Source organism: Fibroporia radiculosa (assembly GCF_000313525.1).
Source record: "Fibroporia radiculosa TFFH 294 genomic supercontigs, scaffold4931, whole genome shotgun sequence".
Lineage (NCBI taxonomy): Eukaryota > Fungi > Basidiomycota > Agaricomycetes > Polyporales > Fibroporiaceae > Fibroporia > Fibroporia radiculosa.
The window spans coordinates 78,516-100,561 of NW_012133413.1; the positions used below are offsets into that span (position 1 = coordinate 78,516).

Sequence of the window (22,046 nt, forward strand, 5' to 3'; positions counted from 1 at the left end):
TCAAGGCTTCCTAAGGTCACGCATGGGAGCATATCACGATTCTCGAGTCTTCCCACTCTTCGACACTATATTGATGAGTGGATAGCGAATTCGGCACGTTTCTGTGACGACAGGATGTGTTCGCTGGCTACGATCAAGGCACCGTAGAATAGAAAGAACCTCGAGACTCACACCCATGTATCAAGTCTCACGTAACAATCTGACAGAACACAGGAGCAATTCACTTCCATGCCGAGATGAAGTGGTGCGCAGGCTGAGGAGATTGCCAATTTGCGTCTCTCGAGTCCCATGGAATGTCTACTTGTCGAGTAGCACGAGGGTCTCATGTGGGATCTCGAGGTCCAATCGTTCGGAAGTGCATGCCCTGACAATGCGGAGCGCAACTACTGTAAAATTCGCAGCCCGCTGGGCGCGCAGTGAGAGGAGGATGACGCCAGACAAACGCAAGAAACGAGGGACAGTGGTCTTGTAACATCTATCTTGGGTGCTTACATATATTTAACCAAAGATTTGGTGTGCCAGACCAGCTCCGCAAACGGTAAGATTCCGGACAAGGTTTCGTCTTCAGGGTCAAGGACTGTCCATCGGACTGGGGATTTCTGAAATCACGACCCCTTAATTTTATCGGCGTGAGAGAAAACGGCGATTGCCAGCGGGATGTTCCCAAACCCGCCATACCTGGACTCCACAAGCTCTGGGCTGCATTATTATGTCCGCTTCGCTGAATGTGGTACAGTTTGCTAGGATGGACGACCGTCGCGACTTGCAAGAACGGGCACATGCGAGGAAGCTATTCTGTGCTGGTGCTGGAAACAAGCATTGGACGGGACCCGTGCGGCCAGGGGTGATGTAGGTATCACAGAGCGTATCGAACCGTTACATACCCACGGAAGGAGAGGTGGACCGGTGGGTGGTAGCGAACCGAGCGATGTCGGGGCAAAAGGCGGGAGCCTCGGGCGACCGGGCGGGCCGTGGGTGAGATAATTGATAGACACGAAGGCGCAAATGAGATGGGCGAGGCCAGCCGTGGACTAGTAGCGCACGACTCGCTTAACGAGCCGACTCGCAGGGAAGCGGCGTCGGCCAGAGCCTGTGGGCGGCAAAATGGCTAGCGCATGGCCACTGGTGTGCCGGACACATTTCCTGCCTCAGATTGGAACCAGCCAGGAAATCTCAGCATCACATCGAGTTGCCGGTACCGTAAGGCAGGCTCAACCGAAGAACCGGGGAGATTATCAGGGTCACCTGTGCTCCGTCAATTCAGCCTCAATTAATTCGGCACCCTGAGACCAGCACGCAAGCTTGCTCTGGCCAATCTCAGACGGTCCATTCAGCGAGACGTATTGGGGTGCATAGGCAGACAGAGGCGGGCGTAGGTGTTGCGGAGCGCCTGCCAGCTGCGTTCACGATGATGGAGACGGTGACAGCGGTCGCGGGCAATCCTGCATGCGGAAGACAAATAAATCAGTTGGAGAGATTTGAAGGCCGACTGCGATCCCGATTGGCCACGGCTAACCTTCTTAGTCCACATTCAAATATATGTGATATGCTTCTCAAGTATGTCGCCCCTTCCAGCTCCAGCCTTTTCTCCCTGCACTCACAAGATCGCGCTGACCCCCTAGGCTTCACACATCGGGTCCACGCCAAATTTCGCCAAATTTCACGCGATTTCGTCTTTGAGGTGTGCCTCTCGATCCTCTACACCACCCATCTAAGTTACCCTCGGCTCACTTTTGACATATCCTTCAGCACCCGCATCTCGGCGGGTGCAGTTCATCTCCTCGGTCTCGTCTAAACCAATCAATCTCTGCATCTTTCATATCCTCTGCGTCATGTCTGGAGAGTTTCCGAACCTCTTCCCTGTGTCCCATAACCGCTCCTACGTCGGCGGCGGTGACATACACTTTGTGAACGACGCTATCGAGTACTCGCATGCTTGCTACGCCTACCAGCCATCTGAGTACGGGAACAATGGTTTTACGGGTCATGGTTCCTTCAGCGCAGGCTCATCGACGACCGTTCTTCATCCTGGCGCGTCAAGCATGTCTGATGCCAGCAGAAGTACTCCACAGGACACTGCTTTGTTGGACAGTTCTATTGGACACGGTCCGCATGCAAGTGGACGCTCGTCTTTACAATTACATTGCGATCTATCACACCTACCCCCGCACCCTCTTGGGAACGATCAGGCCGTGGAACCCATGTCTGCTTCATCATCCACATCAGAGGCAAAGCCCCGTAGATCGTCAGCCGCTCCAGAGAAACGTACGGGAAAGTCTCGAAGAGAGAAGCTCAAACTAGAGCTTGCTCCTGATCAGCCTCTAACGACACAGGGTAAGCCCCGAACTAGGGTTTATGTAGCTTGCGTTCAGTGGTACGTAGACCAAGCTCAGTGTCTCTTTGTTGCATATACTTATGTTTCTCTCTTAACAGCCGAAGCCGGAAGATACGTTGCGACGGTGCTAAGCCTGTGTGCCACAATTGCAGTCGTCGTACCTCTGGCGACGCCTGCTCGTACGATGTCGCGCCTAAGCGCCGAGGTCCGGATAAGACACCAGGAGCGCGACAAAGAACTGCGGGGATGGCCAACACTGATGGCGAGCGGCCTCGCAGACGACGAAGAACGACAGCCGAGCCGGTCGATACAAAAGAGTCATCTTTCGGTGATTTCGCTGAGACGAGTCGGGGACCAGGTCTGCTATCTGCGCCGCCACATCATATATCATTAAGCCCCCGTACACCATCGCCACAATTTCACGGTGGAGACTTCCAGGACGTTCACGCAACGTCAAATATGCTTAATCAGGACCTCACCCCCATTTCTATCTCTACTCCCACTGAGATTCACATGCCCATGCATCAACATTCGCTGTCACATCCATCTTTGTCCTTTCACAAGCCACACGACGACCCGTCGTATACACAGGTGCGATGGACTACTTACCCTCATTACCCTCTTTGATCCAGCATTTCTCACGTTTTGCAGAGTGAGCTTCAGTACGAGACGGTCCCATTCGAGTACGCGGTTTCCACATTGGGCCCCACGTATTCTACTGCAGGCTCAGACTCACTCGTTACCCACTCTCAGGATGAGCAGGATGATGCAATACATGTCAAGGCAGAATTACCTTCGGAACCATCCCTCAGGTACGCTAGAGACACCTGGTGGGACGTACTTTTAGGTCTTTATGCAACGTCATACGATCACCCCCATGGTCAGCCATTTCATCTCACGCCGGGGGCACGACACGCAGCTACCCAACAAGTCCACGCAGATCTCCGTTTCCTCCTCCGCTATTCCTCGTATTGGTTATCTTTTATTAATATCCCGCGGTTATTGCGGCGATTGCGTGACCCGGAGAGTCGATGTAGTTTGCAGCCAAGCTTTGTTTGGTCGGTGCTTGCGCTCGCTACGTTTTTACAGAGTTCGGACGGTGGGCACGGTGCAGGAGCTCACGGGCGGGATAGAGCGCTCAAACTGAAGGAGGAGGCGCAATGTGCGCTAGAAGCGAGTCTTACTGCTAGCTGGGTTGACGACAATCTGGCACAAGCGAGCTGGGTGAGATTTTTTTCTTATCCTGCTGCCCAATGAGTGTTGATGTTTCATCATGCTCACACGTGCTAGATGATTGCTTTCTTCGAAGTATGCACTCATCCCTTGCACGCCACCCAGCGAGTGCGCTCTTCTTTGTCCATGCTAGACTCGCTGCTTCGTTATCTCTCACTGGCGACCGTGGACCGCAACGATCCTCGCGTAACCGTTTTTCCCCCTCGCTGTGCACCAGTAATTGCTGCAGCTTCAGAAGTACACCACCGGGATAGCCAGGAATTTTATGTTGTCCAGCATTCGACTCGTACGTCACCATCGTCTCAAGATCCATGTTGGTGCGCGTCGTATACGTTCGGTCAGATGTCCCCTAGTGGGATGGAGCTTGCGCCTCTGTGGAGCCATACGCCTGCATGGATAAACTCCTGGACGGAGGGCGAGATACAGAAAGAGGAGTGTCGCAGGCTGGTATGGAGTAGCGTGATGCTCATCGCAGGCTACACATCATATAATGTTGCGGCAAGCATGCCACAAATCGAGCTGTTCGCTATGGACCCTGCTAACGTATGTGGATGGATATTCCTTCTCGGAGGGACGATACTCAACACAATCTCCAGTATGCGGTCCTGTTCCCAGGTGAATCCCTTATGTCGTCTAGTAACTTTTCACCAAAAGAATCGGTATGGGCCCTTTATATGCGCTCCCTGCTGCTTTGGAACAGTTGTGTACGAATGTACAACGACTTGTCCGTGAGCGATGCAGAGAAGGGCCGATTCGTAGCCGATACTTGGCAGGAAATTGATACGATTGAACAATTATTAAGTCGACATAAGTGCAACATCGAGCGAACGTTCATGTTCGTGAGCCGTGATTATCTTTTTATGTGAGTTTAGATCTTTGTCGGTGACTTGTCAAGATGCTGATGAACAATAAGCACTCGTTTATATATTTACCGTGAAGCACAACGGTTCGCCCCTCATCTTGGAGTGTATGTTCAGTCGCTAGCAGCAATGGCGAGCTATTGACAATTGTTTTAGAAACGCACACACTATCCGTCAAAAAGCCGAAGAATGGTGTACGTTCCGCACGTTAATTTCACGGTTGAAATGATAATTGATCATCTGCGTAGTAACTCACCACAACTCTATGGCAAAGCGTACAATGTATGGTCTACACACAGTGACCGGGCAACCGACAAGCAGTCTTTCCGGCCGACCTTTCTACTTCTGGTGGTTTTTGGGTCATGTCTTTAGGTTCGTATGCATTTTGCAGTATTTCATCGCAGTACTTACAGACGATTCATAGGATTCTAAGATTATGGTCTCATGACAATACGCTCACACTTGCACTGCACACATGCAAGTCACTGGTTATCCCAACGGAATATCTATTGGCATTATGGCCATGCAAAGGTAAATTGTTTGACTTATCGACTTCTCTGATGTGAGGTTGAGTGCCTGCCTTTCATGCCCAGAGTCTAGGCGATGGTACGAAGGATTGCGAGCAAAATTGGTGACAGCATGTCATACTGCGGGCATCCCTCCACCGGCACCAACGCCCTTCTCTCCTCAAGGTTTAGACAGTTCTATATGAGGACCAATGAGACAGTTTTACGCACTATACCAAGTATCCTGCTAGTATGGGTACATACTATATCTTTTATACCCCGGTTCTTCGGACTTATTGATTAACTACTGACCTCGACGTCCGTTCTTGATCGTATACATTCACATTATTTGCCATTTCATTCTGCACTCATTGATCAAGCCTCCATGAAAATTATGAAATGTAGTAGTATGACTGATGTGCATAGTACGAGTATATGGCGTTCGCGCTTTCAATAGTGTAACCACAGTAGTCTCCAGGTTTGCCTGGAAGCTCAAGCAATAGTGTTTCCCGATGTATTCACCATTGTTATTATTGGCTTTCGGGTGAGTTTCGCGGTCGCTGTGAATGGTCGCTTGGGCAGGGAAAGGGCAACATGAGTCCGCCACCTCCAGCCTTCTGCCTAAGATTGGGGCTGTTTGCGGCTCACGACCGAGCCCAAATTGACCGATTAGTCCACTTACTCTTAACATCAAACAACCACCTCGGGCTCTACTGTACATGTCCAGCCTTCTATCAGGATATAATTCCGATGATGGATCAACCTCGTCACAGGTCCCCTCGTCAACTTATTCGGCCACTAACGTCATCTCTGCGATGCCGGAAGCATCATCCCCGGTCGCCACTCTCAAGCGCAGGGCCTCGCTCTCATTTGAGGGTATGCGGGATGAAGGGTCTCGGAAGAAATTGAAGGAAGATCATGAAGACCAGGGTCAAAGTCGCTGCACAACAAATAAGGAGTCGCGCATCGACGGCGAAGCTCTGGTGGAGAACCTCGAGCAAGAGCTACAATGCGCATGCTGCTCTGCATTAGTCTACCGTCCTGTCATGGTAATGCCTTGTCAACACTTCTTCTGCGGGAGGTAATGCATCGCTATTCTTCTGTTGCGCTCCGACGGTGCTCACAAATTTCGCATACATCTAAGTTGCATTGTTTTGTGGATTCGCGTAAGTTCCAATCCTCCTTTCTAAGCTTGCTTCAATCGATATCGTCCGCTTTAAACCGGAGAAGGGCTATATATGCGCTGTCTAGGTGCCCGTTCAGGGCAGAAGCGCGAGGGTACTCCTAGTCCTGGCATATATCGTCCATCTCTAATCAAAGCATACTAACGGAGATACTTACAGAACCGAGGTACTACTTGTCCATCATGCAGGAGCATTTCGACTTTGGTATCGCCGTCTCGTCATGTACAATCGTTGGTCGATCTTCTTCTACGTGCTGCCCCACTCAAGAACCGTCCTGAGAATGAACGATTACAAGCCGATGAACTGTACAGAACTGGTCTTCCTCTTCGGGTAAAATCCACGCTCTGATTATATGTTGCTGCCTTCTGATATTTGTAACAATGAAGATACCCTCCCCAAGACAAGCCTCCCCAGAGCCAACAGTCACTCAGCGAAACGCGAACTATGTTCATCCGTGCCCTCATTGCACTCCAGATAATTCCTATGGTTGGAGGTGTCCTCAACCCATCGTAGATCCGGATGTAGACCCAGACAATGCTTTCCATGCAGACGATGGGACACCTCCCGGACATGCATATTGCGGCAATTGGTACTATCTTAACGATTGCTGCAAAGTGGACACTAACTCTATGCACATAGCGAGAACATTCTTGGATTGCAAGCCCCTTCTACTACAAAATGCGACATGTGTCAAGTGTCGTTCTGTGGCGTTGGTGTCCCTTCACGTTGTGTGGCTGCCCCCCTGATCACGCAACACCCTCACGGACTATCTGATCTTGGCGACCTCATTCAATGTGGGGAAATATACGACTGTTTTGATGGAAATACCGTAGAAGTCGACATCATGCTTGACTATCTGACCTTCCATTCACTTACACCCAGACACATCTACCGGGAGGTAGGACGTTGTCAGCGTCAAATTCTCTTGTATCTATGGCTGATCATCTACCCGGTGTAGATTGTACTTCACCTCCTGCGACAACCTAGGCAGTTCGCGCCTTTGATTGAATTAGATCTTTTTATGGACGTTCACAACGTCGCAGGTGGTACCGATCCAGACCCTACTGCGCCTAGACACAGAATATGTCGTGTGTGCGCCACTGAGGTGCTTCTATGGGGTTTGCGCGACTGGTGGATACGAGAGAGGAGGAAGGGTCTGTTGGAAGAATGGGTTACCAAGCGACCAGATTGTCCGGATGGAAGCGGATGCACCAGACAAAAGGATCACAGTGAGCGTTGTCATCTTTTCAGTGTCCGAATGGGCGCTGATGTTCCATATGACCATATTGCAGGCCACGCCAAGGAATGTCAGTATTCTTGTGTTTCTGCACAATATGCTGGGTCGCTCATGTCCCTTCTTGCGCAGTAAACCATATGATCATCCCGCCAGATGTTCATTCTGATGCTTCAGGGGATGACTTGCAACACAGATATCAAGGTTCATCACGATTAGCACACGGTATACCCATCCCGAATTTGGTCCCGCCTCCACCTGCGATGTTGGAGAGCGATCCGGATGCTTATCATGAACTTGAATATGAGGTGCGAAGGCTCGCGAGCATGACCGATCGGTCCTCGCAAGATCGTGTGGATTCGCTGTTATGACATTGCGAATGGCACACTGGGAAGCAGATTAGTGGAAGGAGAAGACGTGTGTATGTTCGTATAGGTTCATCGAGCGCTGTAAGTTTCTTTGTTATTTTCTCCCTTCATTTTGGTATTTGTGTATTAGTTAACCGTGAAATGCATACAAGCGATCATCGTTCGACTAAATCCTATTTGACTGAATTTAACCGTGATGCAGGTTTGTGCGCCAGGTATCCACCGCTGGAGCAGCTTGACATTAAGAGGTGAGTCTAGATAACATGGCAGCCTGGCCCTATACAACAATAGCCCCACAACAACCAGCATAGAGCGAGCGATAACGTACATAGATATAATCAAAACAACACCTTGTATATAAAATACATCTACAAGCCTCCAGTGCTCAGCGCTCAGTGCCAGCCGGTCGGGCAGTCCCATGAGCTTCAAGTATTTCTTCTAGTCGATCTGCGAAGCCAGCGCAGCGAGGGATTTTTGTAGAGCCAGCTTCTCAGCACGGATCTCCTTGTTCCTCGCCTTCCTTTCCTCAGCCTTATCTAAGCTGAGACTGAGAGCGAGATCATTAAAGTTAGAGAGGTGCTCGTAACTTGGTTCGTCGACGATCGGCTTCTCCTTCGCGAAGAGCCGAGCGAACACCTTGACCCCACGGGGAGACTTAAGCAGTGGTGGCGTCTTCGGCGTATAGACCGAGGAGCTTCTCGAAGGCATGTTAGGGACAATCGTGTCCGGTGAGGCCAAACGCACATGGGCATCCTCCCTGTCATTTACGATCTTGCTGCTCGATCTCGGCCGCTGTAGGATAGGACCGTGACTGCTACCACGCGCGAGAGGTGTTGCAACATGGAGCGGTTCAGAGCCTAGCGATGGTAGCGATGCTGTAGCTCTCTCGTCGCCATAAAGCTCCTGTGAACCCTCCGCGTCTTCGGGAAGTCGAGCCTCCTCGATCACCTGCAAGGGATGTGCACCGTGCGAGAAACTTGCAGCAACGTCGACCGGAGTTGCCAGCGCCAATGAAGTTGGACTAACTGGGGGAGATCTGTGGAAGGAAGATGTCCTGCTGAGACTAGGTGTAGACAGAGAGCTGAGTGACGTGGACGTCTTGAGCGATGGTGTGTCGTGATCCCGATGAGACCGTAGCCGAGGGCTCAGAGGGAGGTGGAATGCGGGATAGGTAGCCTGTGTCGGAGAGAAGACAGCAGCATCGCAAAAGGCGTCTGAGAAGCACTCAGTATCTGAGTCCGCATACAGCGACCCGGCTGCTGAGCTGGTCGACAAGGAAAGAGACGTTCTAGAGTCGACGCCGCCTGCACACCGTGCTTCGCTGCTACGGTACACATCCAAGAGAGAGGATGAACTTGCACGCAGTCGAGGACCGCGTGACGATGCCACCGATTGCTCGTCATCGTCGACGCCTGTTGGCGAGATCAACTCCACAAGAGCAGATAACTCTCGATCAGTAGAGAGAGAGGTGATACTATCAGATCGCTCGCGTGCGACTGCCTTGCTGCGCGAGACCATGGATTTTTGCGCGGGATCGGAGTCCCTGGGACACAAAGAGAAAGAGTCCGATGATGCATGGGCAAGCACCTGCCCATTTCGATATGCAGTCGTCATCATGGATTTCTCACGAAGATCGTGAACCTCAACGGAATGTGATGGTAAATGGGATTGTACGGTAGCAACCTCGGACATCGCACGAGGCCGTGACATAGATGTCGAAGACACATCTGACCGAACCAGCGCGGTCGGAGCTGCAAAAACGGAGAGACATTACGACACGCATTCCGAAAGGACAAATAACACTGACTAGGGCTATCCCTGAAGCTTGACCCACTACCGTCTGACGGGCCGCGCAGATACGAGGCGTCAGACATACCACGGGGCCTGGCAGCCGCATGGGCCTCAGAAGAACTGCCGCCGCCACTGCCGCCGGTCCCGGAGCGGTCAGCACCGCTGCCGTTCGTGTTATCATGATTTCGACTTCCGGAGGACCCGTCCCTGTCCGTCCGAGAACGGCCGCCTGCGGGACGTTTTTGGCTATATGCCTAGCATTCGAGTGAGCACCACATGTGAACACAGCGTAATAATGTCAACTCACCATCACTATGCGCAAAGCTCTGCAAAGACATCACCCCAGTCAGACATACCAAAAGTGGGGCACAGCGTAGCGACGTACCGAATCTGCAGACTACGACAGTTGCAAAGTGTCGCAACACCGTAGATACCGACAGACGTCGCATAGCTGAGTGCTCGATGCATGGCATGCTTGACAAGGGACTGTAAATGATTCAATTCGTACGTACTCGAGAGCAGCAGAAGCTGACTGAGGACTGCAGGTGCATGCTGGAGAGGCGTAATCAGTGCCATCGAGTAGAAGTACTGCACTAATGCCAGTGTGATCGGATATGGCTCCGATAAATGAAACGAGCGGGGTGTAAGCCGAGGGTCTAGGCGTTGTTCCTGCCGGCCGTAGGTGCTGGATAACTCTGGCAGCGCGACGTGTTGGGGAACCATAGGCATGGACTCTGCCACTTGTGATGCAGATTGGACGAACATTCTGAGCTGTGCTCTGAACCATGGCCATCGTTCCTCCAGCACCTTTCGCGAGCACTGAACCTTGCGTCCATCATCACAAATGATTTCGAAATCCGCGAGCACGCTCTCTTCCAATGTGGCTAGGCCCAACTCTTGTGCACGAATATCAAGGACCATCGGAGGAGACTGATAGATGCCGAATGCTTCGAGGTCAATACACGTGACGTGGTCCCAGCTGAGAAGACGGCGGTTATAATCCTCCACCAAATTCCCATGCCGGTTACCGAATACCATAAACTTGTTCTCAGCAGGCCATAGACAGCTTCGGAACCATGAGCCTGTGGAGAGCGCGCTACCAGGATCAATTCGCGCCCATGTCATGTTGATGAGATCCAAGGCCCATATGGAGAATGATTGGTACGTCTGGGAGAGGTAAGTACCCGCGACAATAAAGTAGGTCCCGAGAATAGCACCAGTGGGGAAGCGAAGCCCAGGAGGAAATGAAGTGCCATTCATGGAACCCGAACGATCGGAGACAGTGAAATCGCCGTCAGACAGAGGTGAAAACACCTCCAATTCACGCTGGACATCTGTGAACTATAAATTTGTATTGTGAGAACCGCGCAGCAGATCGTGATTAACACTATACGCACGTTGTAATTGCTGAATAAAAATATGTCACAAGGGTAGTCATCAGTCGGAGGGGCAGAATAGGGTAGATACACAAGCGATTCCGACTGTGTAATGGAAGCCGTAGGTATAACGGAAGCCGTAGGTGCAGCCTGGTTCACCTTGAAACGATTGCCAGCCGGTCCGAGACCAGAAGAGGACGGCTGGGCGGCGCGTAACTCCTCCTGAGGCAAGCGAACGCGCATGTCTGCGGTCACCGCCACGCTTCGATAAGTGCCACAATGCCGAGAGTATTCCCGACGTAGTACCCAAGCCTTGGCAGCGAGGTCATAGACATACACGTCATCCAACCAGACATTCGCCAGATCTTGCCCACCAATAACGAACAAACGGTCAGCGGAGACGGAGCTAAGGTGGGCGTATCGTGCGTTCGGGATGAAAGATGGGGGTGAACCCTCCGACGCGGTTGAACTTGACGGTAACCAGTGCCCTGTTGTCAGATTGAACATTCGGACATCGTTCAAGACACAAAGGTCCTCTGGATTGTCTGAGTGTGGTCTGATGGCCATACCACCGAAGATGATGAGGTGGTTGCGCCCTGCATGATGCGCTAAGGACATGTGGACGCGATGACAGATAGCAAGACGTACAAGTGTCCGCGCTATGGAAGTAACGTGCCTGGGGGACATCGTCTTCGAGATGTTGGTGTAGCCGGTCCCATCTGAATGTCTCCAAGTCGAACATGTAAATGTCCGAGACCATCTTACGTTCGGACACCAAACGACCTCCCTGGCTCAAATAAGTCAGATGCGTAGGCATGTTGTGATCGTTGTAGGGGGACTCACGTAGAGGTACATCTTGGATCCTACCACGGTAGTGGACGCGCCCTAACGTACATGAGCAGGAGCTGCATACGCATGATTACACATGGAGACATACAACGAGTTTGGGAGGGACATCCCCGGTCGTTCTGCGACAAAACGCGGTCAAGTCAGAGATTGGGTACATGGCAGCGTGGCAGCAGCGCCGGGGTGGGCGGAGAAGCGACGCTGGGGGGAAAAGAGGAGGAGGAGGAGATAGGTGGGACGCGAATGGGGAGAGTCAGACACTGAGACAGGACACAACGTTTAGCGTTATGACATTTAGCAGTGGCTGGACGGAGTTGGAATTCCTTCCATCTTCGGCCGTTACTTATGGCAATCTGACGTCTTCTGGCGTCCCATCCCCGGCATCTCCCGAACACCGGAGTTTGTGACTTTTTGTGACCGCGTAACGCCCGAATGCGCCACCACTCGACCATCATCCTTTCACCGTAACGTAGAGCATCCCCCTGCTGAACAGCACTGTCAATGAGCGGTACTGTGGACAGATCAGCCCGTACGAGTCAGCCTTGTCCCTTTCTCCGACAGTCTTTGTTTGTCTCCGCTCGGGATTACTTTACTCATCGACAGAAAGCCTCGGTGGCTTTCAGTTGACCACCATTCCTTGCCGATGCTATTATTTCTTCTTCTCGACACAGCACTCACTTCTGCGATTCTTCATTTCACCGGGACGATGCGCTTGGACTTATTGGTGGTCTTTCTCCCATCGTTGTATAATCCCCGCCCCCGCGTGCCCCGCTCGAGAGAACTTCCGCATCAGGATGTGCACGAGCGTGTGCGCCGCGCTCGATTCTGTGGGACTGTCGCGTGTTCAGATTCGCTCGGTCCACGATTAATGGCTGATCCGGCATGGTCAGGATGCACTAGATACCTCCTCGGTCTTCCGAGGGTTGGGCCACAAATATGCAACCATGTAGGTGTACTCTGCTAGACGCTTCCAATGTGGAAGCAATATTTACCCCCACTGAGTCAGTATCGCTGTGATCACCAGTTGAGTTTTGCATTACCGTCGAACAAAATTGGTGCGTCATTTTACGGCATCCTACCTATTATATTTCACGCAGATAGCTCATCAACTGATCCATCGCATCAAATTCTCGCGACTGCACACTTCAGTCTCCGGGGAAATGATGTGAATGATCGTTGCAGTGCGGTGGTAATGTGGTGAGTACTTACTAAGGAGAAACTTGGATGCGCCCGTAGAAGCAGCACGTCTAGAGACTGTGTGCGCAGAAGATGCACCTTCGCCAGTTTCTTACCCTATTTTCTGTCTTGGCCTCGTTTTCTCCTTCCCATGGAACCTCGTGCCCAGTGCAAATTATTGAGAGGCTGTTCAAAGCCTATACTTTCTTCGAATGGTATCGTTCAAACCTTCGCATGATATGCTCCGCGTTCACAAGCACTGTCGCTTCACTTCGCGGCCACGAAAGGCGTCAGCCGCAACTCAAGTACGCGCATAGATATGCTCAGTATGGTCCCGTCATCGAGCGGAATGTTCTACAGGCTGTTGCTGCCAATGCGCCGTAGATGGCATCTAAGGACGACCGCTATGGCCGTTTCAATCCCACCGAGGGAAAGGCTGGAGCATTCGAGAGCTCTAGGTAGCCGGATCCATGTTATAGGCTGTTGTGGGTTGACCTGGGGTGCCCATTTGGCAATTTACAACGTCAAACTAGGTAGCACGATATGATGGTTCCTTGTCATCCCAGCGGGTTTCCGTCGGTGTCGCCTTAACAGCGTAGGGATTTGACCCTACGTAGCGGCCAAGGAGACAACTCACAGACAGGGGACGCATTAGAGCGGTCAGAAAGCGACGATGAAGTTCTAGAGTAAGAGTCTACGAAGGCAGCCTCGCGGTGGCCTCGCCCCCGGCTTCCAGATCAGCGCTGCAGGTCATAAATCCGTGTTTGTGCTTGCTTGAAGCTTCGAATTGTGGTCAATTCCATTATTCTTGGACAGCGAACTACAAGCAATTGAAGTCGAGTGGTACCATGGCATTCCAAAGACCGGTCAGTCATGCCACTGTCTTGGTATAAAGAGCGCTGGCGCTGAATTGTCAAGTGCGGTGATTTCATCCAAGACCGCGCTTGTAGTTGAGTTCTGTCAAAACCGCAGGGTTGATAGTAATACGAGCGTGCGGTTGTTCCTAGTTGATTCCTCGTAGAACAAATAATATCGTAGCAGATTATCACATTCCGGATTTCATATCCATCGACTCGGATATATGTGCCACTTCCCCGAAGTATCGTGGAGGCACTCTGGATAGACGCGTGTTGATCAAGTTGTGTAAGCTTGGATTGAGCTCTCAGCTCGAGGATGAGCAAGATCACAGTGAAAATCAAGTGAAAACATGTTTGGTTTTGAGCCAGGTGCTGGGAGCAGTACTGATCAAGACGGATCATGCGCGCGAGGACCAAACGCCAATCGTTTCTGCAGATGACTCGGGCCCTGTGGTCGACCGGCTTGCACTATACTGTCTGCCTCCCCGCACCTCGGCCATCCCTAAGTCGTCGTAACCCACCCTCATCGCCAATGTCAGCATCTGCAGGCGTCCAGGCGACCCCAGACAAGCTGCGGGTGACCGCACACGAGCAGTATGATGCACCGGAATCGCTCTCCCCATCGACCGTCGCCGCCTCGCCACTCGACCAGTTTCGCACCTGGTTCACGCAGGTGCAGGGTCTCGCCCGCGAGCCCGAGTCCATGACGCTCAGCACCGCGTCCGCCGCCGGCATTCCCTCTGCGCGCACTGTGCTCTTCAAGCAGCTCGACCCGCGCGGCTTTGTCTTCTACACGAACTACACCTCACGCAAGTCTCGCGAGCTCCTCGAAAATCCGTACGCAGCGCTGACGTTCTTCTGGCGCGAGGTGCACAAGCAGGTGCGCGTCGTCGGGCGGGTGGAGAAGCTCACGAAGGAGGAGAGCGATGAGTATTATCGGAGCCGCCCTGTCGGCAGCCGGCTAAGCGCGTGGGCGAGCAAGCAGAGCACTGTTGTCAACGATGGCGAGGTGCAGGCCCGAATGGACAAGCTCCAGGAGCGCTTCGCGGTGCAGGAGAGCGATGGGACGGGCGATGTTCCTCTTCCGGACTTCTGGGGCGGATGGAGAGTAATTCCAGAGTACGAATCTTATTTTTGCGCATATTACCATCCGCTTATCAAATTTGCAGTGAGGTCGAATTTTGGCTGGGGAAGCCATCTCGTCTTCACGATCGCGTTCGCTACCTTCGAGTGCCGGGGTCACCAGAAGATGCACCCCAGTGGACAATAGATAGGCTTGCGCCTTGAGCCGGACATACCCAACTATTGGATATTGAAGACTACAAAAATTACAGATTACCCCCCACGTCGCCCGTCATCCCTTCGTATCCACCTCGACTCATTAAATAACCTTTGGTTTCCATCTTGTGGTGGTCCAATAGGTTTGTAGCATAGAAATGTGTGTAACGGAACAGTATGCAACTACGAGATACATGTCCCCCAATGTCCGCCCTGAATTCACAATCAATCACTAAAACCAGCTCATCCAGCTGTTATCCAGGAACTCTGTCGCCATGTAGCTCGGATTAAACGCCGCACTCGCTGTGGTGCTCTCGTTGCTGCTCGGTACGGCAAGCCCCTCCCCCACTTGTGCCGTTCGCTCGGCAGAGGTGTTGTACGTTTGTGCCATCCCGATGCGCAGCGATGACTCTAGTTGGCCCGGGAACGGATCGATGAACGTGGACGGCACTTCCGTAATGAAGGATTCGTAACACCGCCGCAGCGAGGAATGTGCGTGTTCAAACGGATTCGCTTCTGTCAGTGGTATCGTGTGGGGCTCTTCAGCGGGGACAAGCCCCGCTCGTTTGGCGACCATACCAACCTCGTCGGTGCACGGATCGACCCAGCTGTCTATTGACCCATTGCACCAGTTCACGTATGCCATCCGCACCTTCGCCACGCATGATTCCAGTGCCGGCTAGGATTCCTCTTTAAATTGGCTGGTCGCGGTGCAGAAAATCGAAAACTTACTAGAGATCTTGCGACGCTTTGACAACGGTCACGAATCTCGTTGAACAATACGCGCAGCTTGTCTAATTCTTGGAGTGCATGTGGCGAAAAGGGAGAGCTCGGAGCGCGGCCGAGTAGAAGACAAAGTGCGACCTACGGGCATATTATCAGACATCAATGACGTGTGCGTGAAAAAGCATTCGTACAGCAGCAGATAGGCAATTGGACCAAATCATGGAAATGCGCACGGTCAAGTCCGGATCCCATTTGTAGCAGGTATTGATTGCCCAGAACAGATTGCACGAGCTTGTGTATGTAGCCAACACTGAGGGCGCATACTTGTGCTTTACCGTGAACCCCTCATTCACTCGGAGGGCCTCTGTGAAGTAGCTTCGGTGCAGGTTCAGAATGGCTAGATAACGTGTTCAGTGGTGCTCCGATTCCGCGGGACTCTCACGAACCAATCTCACGCGTGCAGAGCGTCAGAGCTTGCTGCATGCCCGTGGGGTGGTTAGGTACCACGCCATCGTTGTCGACCATTCGCAGCGCGGTCGGTATCTCATAATCTCTAATCTTTGCATCAAGAGCGAGAACGTCCAAGTACGACGGGGGCTGCGGTGATATGCTCAGCTCCAGTATCGGATATTGGCACTGCACTAGGAATGCATCCCTCCAATCATGGTCTACACGGGGTGATCATCAGTGGATGAGCGTCCCGCGCGTGCAGACTTACAAGCAGAGCTGACGTTGTATTGAGGGTCGCTCAAGGAGCTCAAGGAAGGCCGCTTCACATCGACATGGCGCGAACATATTGACGGAGGCCGACGAAGCATCAGTGCCTGTTCCCATGTCAGTCAGCGGTCCGGTTCTTTCGGGATGCGGAGCCGGGCTAGAACAGGTACGAACCAAGCGGACGTCAACGGCCATGATGTTCCATAGCAAAACCTTCCGCCTGTCCATCTCCTCAGGGATCATCTTCCCCACTCCGTCGCGGTCTGGGACGAAAGGATTCGTATGAGCACCGAATAAGAGCATAAGATTACTTACGGAGACCAAGCTAAGAAAGGCAATGAATTCATTCAGCCCATGAACTCAGACTTGATAGATCGCTTACACTCTGGGCTAACTTCGCCAACAGTCCCTGTCAAGGCTTGAGAAAACACAGTGATGGCGCATCAGCTGCATGACATACCATGAGACCCCAAGCGTGCTCTACAGCTTTCTTGTGATTAGAAAAGACAAGAAGATACCATATCATGTAGAACTTCAGATGAAGCTCTGGATGAGGACTCACGCGCATAGTAGAAAATTAAAGCGACTGACTAGAGTAGTGACTGCATCGAAGCTTGGATCATCGATGATCGCAGTCTCACATAACGCTGCTCGAGCAAGGTGATGATATCGTTCAGCAGCATCTGGGTCGTAGTTTGGGTGGAGGTCAACGGCATTTCCAATTGCCAAGATCATGAAAAAGAGACTGAGCCGATGGGGCATGAGGGCAGAGAGGGGGGTCGTGTAAACGCTGTGAATGAGGTTTGGTATGCAGGTATCGCCCGCATCTGGACAGAAACTGCAGATAGATGTATGAGCAGTTTGAAGTCGTGAGATCGATGCGACCTACTGCCAAAACGCATTGGTTCGTGCTTGATCGCATAGACGTTCACCTTCTGAACGCGAAGGAAGCATGTCACGGATGCGTTGTCGTAGGTGAGGATTCAACTCTGAGTTGATTGACTGAGACATTGGACAGGCACTGCTCAATTTTGCAATGTCTGCTGGTAAGCCAAGGGATGTGATAGCAGTCATTGATGAGATGTACTCGGGCTGATGATTTCCTCGTTAAATGACACAAACGGAAAGCATTGAAGCAACACACCTCCTCCCCGGCATCCGGCATTGTTGAAGAACCAGCGCCAGGGCTATCGCCTTCGTCTCGACGATTTACATCACTGCCTGTGTGCGAGGTTCGTTCCGTTGTAAAAAGCTCCGGCGATTTTTTAATAGCCAGCAGTTCTTGTCGCATGAGAGGATGGGGTTCTGTGGAGTGCTCCGATTGTATGCGCTGTAGTGCATCTTCAAGTTGGCGTATGCGTTCTGCCATTATCTTTATCTTTTCGTGCAATTGCTCCGTGTTTGCCAGAATGAATCTGACGTATACAGATGACCGCCTAGCCGAAACCTGCTGAAATAATGACATACCTGCTGCCCTTTCCTCCAGTCAGTGCACCATCTGGACATATCTCTGCACAGCCTCTCTTGCAACAAGACTGGCATGGAAATACACGATCGCACTGCAACGGAGCCATGCGTCAGTCCATCACGCGTGGTCAGCGTTACTGGCCTCCCGACGCACCTTGAGCTTCAATCTTTACGCCCGATCGTGTTTGTGAGTGTCCTGTACGCCAATAGCGGTCAAGGTGAACAGACCTCCTGCATTCTCCGCATGAAAGTGGACGCTTCCTGTTTCTCTTCGATCCGTCGGCATTGTCAGCCTCCGAGTTTACCGATGGGTTTGCAATGGTATAAGGACGCAGCCCCTCGCACATAGAGTCTGTGCGAGGGCGTTTGGCAGACCGCTGGTCGTCGTGGTAGTCGGGCGCGGTTGCCATCTGGTGGTGAACGGTGGGGGAGAGCATTGAGATGCGAGAGCCTCGGACGGCGGTAGGACAGGATATGTGTCCGACGGTGAACCCCGACGTCCCAGGCGCCGAAATGATTCATCCGAGCCGGCTGACCGGATGCCACATCTATTCGTAAAATGCCGAGTCCGACCCGGGCGGACTCCACCTAAATGTCGCAGATCCCCGTTATCCTTGTCTCCGCCTCAATAGTTCCTTCTGTTTTCGCCCTATTCTCCACAAATTATTGCAGCGAGCTGGCAAGGAGGGCACAGACTGCAAACATCTTGACCGCGGAGGATGGACAACAGCCACAGCTTGAATGATCACGGAGCGCCAATAGCCGACGATCGGAGATTTCTACTTGTCGCGGCATTGCAAAATACTTAAACCCCCAGAAACCCTTTATTTGGGTTACCAGCCTGTAAATTGGTACCGATTCGCTCGGGACTCCGCTCTGCATGTCTCGTCCCACCGCTGTCTGGCATCTCAGGCCCGCCGCTTCAAACTTCTCAGTCTTACGGCGGACGACGGCTCGTCATGTGTCGAGCAAAATCAGACAACCCCGCCCATGGGCCGAGGAAAACGTTCCACCTGTAGACCCTCGACCGTCCTGGGTCTTTCCGCTGTTCAAAATCGCTAACTATGTCGTGATACCTGGTATGCGTTCACTGCCATATACCGCATCGCTTTTTGACTGTATCATTTGACCGGCCCACAGGAACCCTCCTCTATGCGGTTTTCTTCGCCGACTTTGGAGAGAAGGAGCATGTCTTCATGCCGGTCAGCGGTATCTTCTCCCGGTTTTGTTCACAGGCGCAACTGACACGTCCTCATCTCAGGCAAGGAGATGGTTCGACCGTCAGAAAGCTGCATTCTTCTCCCTATCGGATGAAGAACGTCGAATAGCGGAGATAGACTTAGCGTCAGGCGACAATAAGATTGTGACCCGAGAAGTTCGGCCGTGATGTCCTTGCAACAGGACGTTGGCTTTGATATTAGCGTGAGCGGTGCGCAGACACGCCTGTATGCACATTTCCTCATGTGCATGAAACAGTCACCATGCTCTCAACTTACTCAAGTCTCACCCTGGTTATGCTGACATGCGATATTATCGGACTTCGTCATACTGGAGTAACTATCATTTGGGTACAGGAACGACGCTTCATGTCTCCGGATAGAGCTTTAATAGTGGTGCTAGAATTTGTACGTCATTTGTTTGTGGAACGTGCCCGTCGCGAGGTGAGTCAAGGTCTGGTTGACGCTCGCCTGGCATCCTTTGTGTGACCATACCAAGTACCACTGCAATGTTTGCAGCTACCCTTCCGACAGAGTGCGTGATATCACCTATCCTGCATTCCACACGGTGCTCAACCATCAATTACACGCCAGCATTCTTCACGATTGTCAGCTTGCCCCACAGCCTGTCCCAATACTACAATTTGCGAAAAGTAGTGTGCAATCAAGATTCTAATAGATCAACCTAGACCTGCCACCTGGCCCGTAGGAAGCTTTCTCTGAGCAGCCCGCACAAGGCCGCACCTTCGAAGCTTTCTGCTGATGTTTAGCGCCTATATAAGCTTCACTATTGGCTCGGCAACTACCGAAACGCCGATTCGGGATTCTCGCTCGACGTTGATTGGCCCCGCTGACTGCCTCTCATCAGCTTTGCAGGATACAATGAAGTTTGAGCGTTGAGTGAAGGGCCTAGGATCTTACAAAACACAGCCTTACGAGCAAGAGTCGCATCAGGTGCCCGGCGGTCCGATACCTCATCGTAATGGCCCGCGGTGCGCTCCGGAATGACCCCTCGGGACGAGACGGGTGGCGCGCTATAGCAAGGTATATAGGAGATGCGCCTTTCACCGCGGGTTGCCAAGATAATCTACAACCTTCAAGATGTTACGGACTACTATAGCGCGTTCTATTTCCTCACATGCCGTCCTCGTGCCGTCCCTAGTGGCAGCTTCCCGACGCACCCTTATGTCTGGCATGCCCCGCATGAACACTCTAACTACCAAGCCTGCTGACCAGAAGGCTACAGTGGGTGTAGAGGGCCTACACAAACGTACGAGCATATATGTTTGTCTGTGTTTGCATGATGTGACATGTCGTAACCATAGGGGATAAGCTACCAACACAAGAACTTGTTAAGGAGGACGCCGTAAGCACGGTGCCCTCGTCAACTTTCAAAGGAGATTGGGTCCTCTTCCATCCGGTCTACACACAAGAAGAGTTGAAGTCGGTGGACGTGAGTAAATATGCTATGGTATTAGTAGCTGTCAACTCATGTCGTATTTTTAGGTCCTTCATCGCGAAGCGAAATCGGTGTCGGACAAGATCGCATGGACATTTGTCCGCCTCCTAAGGTAAATTGATACACTTTGATACATGTCAAACTCCACTCCTTTACGCGGCTCATTTATTAGATGGGGCTTTGATCTAGCCTCCGGGTACCGCCACAAACCTCTTCCGCCGAATTACAAGAACATGTCGCTCGAAGCATTACGCAAGGGCGGTTACATTATGAACGAGAAGCAGTGGCTCAGGGTGGGTGTCAGCTGTTGTCTGCTAATCGCAGTGTTGATAAACGCGTCTTAGCGCATTTTATTCCTCGAAAGTATAGCAGGCGTGCCTGGAATGGTGGCTGCGACTCTTCGTCACCTGAAAAGTCTTCGTGTCATGGTGCGTGGCATTCGAGACCAATGTGCATTACTGCTGACCTCCTTCATAGAAGCGAGACTCTGGGTGGATTCACACCCTTCTGGAAGAAGCTGAGAATGAGCGCATGCACCTGATGTATATGGTTGTTTTGATATCTGTTTATTTGATAAGCTTATGGCCCTTCTAGGACATTTATGGTTCTGCGGAAGCCAGGGATTATATTTCGCGCCATGGTGATAGGAGCACAGGGTGTCTTCTATAACGCGTTTTGTAAGTATTCTGCTATCTGAAATGAGTCATATGGTAAAGCAATTTTTGTACAGTCTTTTGTTATTTGTTGTCTCCGCGAACATGCCATCGTTTTGTAGGACATCTCGAAGAGGAGGCTGTTCTCACCTAGTACGTACTCTTCTCATGACTATAGGTTATGTTAATTGTCTTCTAGCTCAAGATGTATCGACGAGGTTGAAGCTGGCCGTTTACCGAATTGGTACGCATCCTCCTCCAGCCGTTTACAATATACGTTCATCGCAGATATAGGTCCGAACTTCCTGCTCCCGAAATCGCCAAGGATTACTGGCGACTTGAATCAAATGCTAAACTCTTGGACGTCCTTTACGCTGTGAGAAGTGACGAGAGCACGCACCGTTTTGTGAATCACAGTTTGGCGAATTTGAAGAAGCATGATATCAACCCGTTTGCCTTACGGGAGCCCGACATGACTGTTAAAGGCAAGAAAGTAGCGTACGTTTCATAATGTCCTCGTGATGCGACACACTCGACTGAAAGTTTGTTTAGATTTGAGCGCGATGAAGCGGAGCAGTTCGTCAAGGAATCACACCAGATTCTGGACCAAAAGCGGCAATGAACGTCGACGTATCTTGTTTCGTGCTACACCTCACCACTCAATTTTTTTACTCGATTAGAGCCTGTTAGCAGACGTCATCTTACTACTTGTAGTCATAGGTTTCTCGTTCATTGTCGCTGACCTTCATTACGACGTCTTCAA

General features: G+C 51.7%; 6 protein-coding genes across 6 annotated transcripts; 4 read left to right on the plus strand and 2 right to left on the minus strand.

The window, feature by feature from the left end:
- Positions 1-1,832: 1,832 nt before the first annotated feature.
- FIBRA_05654 (uncharacterized protein) lies at positions 1,833-7,723 on the plus strand (the record flags this gene model as incomplete). Its single annotated transcript, XM_012327413.1, has 14 exons — positions 1,833-2,374; positions 2,434-2,926; positions 2,987-3,559; positions 3,626-4,111; positions 4,165-4,430; positions 4,482-4,535; positions 4,585-4,622; positions 4,677-4,800; positions 6,307-6,448; positions 6,505-6,707; positions 6,758-7,016; positions 7,077-7,347; positions 7,411-7,425; positions 7,485-7,723. 14 exons carry the CDS (start codon positions 1,833-1,835, stop codon positions 7,721-7,723), a joined length of 3,705 nt encoding a protein of 1,234 aa, XP_012182803.1.
- A 435-nt stretch (positions 7,724-8,158) lies between these two features.
- FIBRA_05655 (uncharacterized protein) lies at positions 8,159-11,893 on the minus strand (the record flags this gene model as incomplete). The annotated part of the gene is made up of 8 exons (XM_012327414.1): positions 8,159-9,471; positions 9,528-9,765; positions 9,819-9,837; positions 9,897-10,852; positions 10,909-11,483; positions 11,536-11,674; positions 11,731-11,772; positions 11,825-11,893. 8 exons carry the CDS (start codon positions 11,891-11,893, stop codon positions 8,159-8,161), a joined length of 3,351 nt encoding a protein of 1,116 aa, XP_012182804.1.
- A 2,405-nt stretch (positions 11,894-14,298) lies between these two features.
- FIBRA_05656 (uncharacterized protein) lies at positions 14,299-15,053 on the plus strand (the record flags this gene model as incomplete). Its single annotated transcript, XM_012327415.1, has 2 exons — positions 14,299-14,885; positions 14,936-15,053. The coding sequence occupies 2 exons, from the start codon at positions 14,299-14,301 to the stop codon at positions 15,051-15,053; spliced, it is 705 nt and encodes a 234-aa protein (XP_012182805.1).
- Positions 15,054-15,276: 223 nt separating this feature from the next.
- Positions 15,277-18,391, minus strand: FIBRA_05657 (uncharacterized protein; the record flags this gene model as incomplete). Its single annotated transcript, XM_012327416.1, has 15 exons — positions 15,277-15,723; positions 15,777-15,908; positions 15,962-16,167; positions 16,217-16,438; positions 16,489-16,594; positions 16,662-16,750; positions 16,803-16,812; positions 16,870-16,896; positions 16,948-17,019; positions 17,079-17,325; positions 17,377-17,579; positions 17,632-17,902; positions 17,955-17,985; positions 18,038-18,046; positions 18,109-18,391. The coding sequence occupies 15 exons, from the start codon at positions 18,389-18,391 to the stop codon at positions 15,277-15,279; spliced, it is 2,355 nt and encodes a 784-aa protein (XP_012182806.1).
- A 443-nt stretch (positions 18,392-18,834) lies between these two features.
- FIBRA_05658 (uncharacterized protein) lies at positions 18,835-19,341 on the plus strand (the record flags this gene model as incomplete). Its single annotated transcript, XM_012327417.1, has 3 exons — positions 18,835-19,033; positions 19,095-19,156; positions 19,216-19,341. The coding sequence occupies 3 exons, from the start codon at positions 18,835-18,837 to the stop codon at positions 19,339-19,341; spliced, it is 387 nt and encodes a 128-aa protein (XP_012182807.1).
- Positions 19,342-20,356: 1,015 nt separating this feature from the next.
- On the plus strand, positions 20,357-21,905 carry FIBRA_05659 (uncharacterized protein; the record flags this gene model as incomplete). The annotated part of the gene is made up of 11 exons (XM_012327418.1): positions 20,357-20,441; positions 20,497-20,624; positions 20,678-20,742; positions 20,803-20,923; positions 20,975-21,058; positions 21,108-21,172; positions 21,225-21,307; positions 21,361-21,436; positions 21,483-21,527; positions 21,578-21,781; positions 21,836-21,905. 11 exons carry the CDS (start codon positions 20,357-20,359, stop codon positions 21,903-21,905), a joined length of 1,026 nt encoding a protein of 341 aa, XP_012182808.1.
- Between the last annotated feature and the right edge of the window lie 141 nt (positions 21,906-22,046).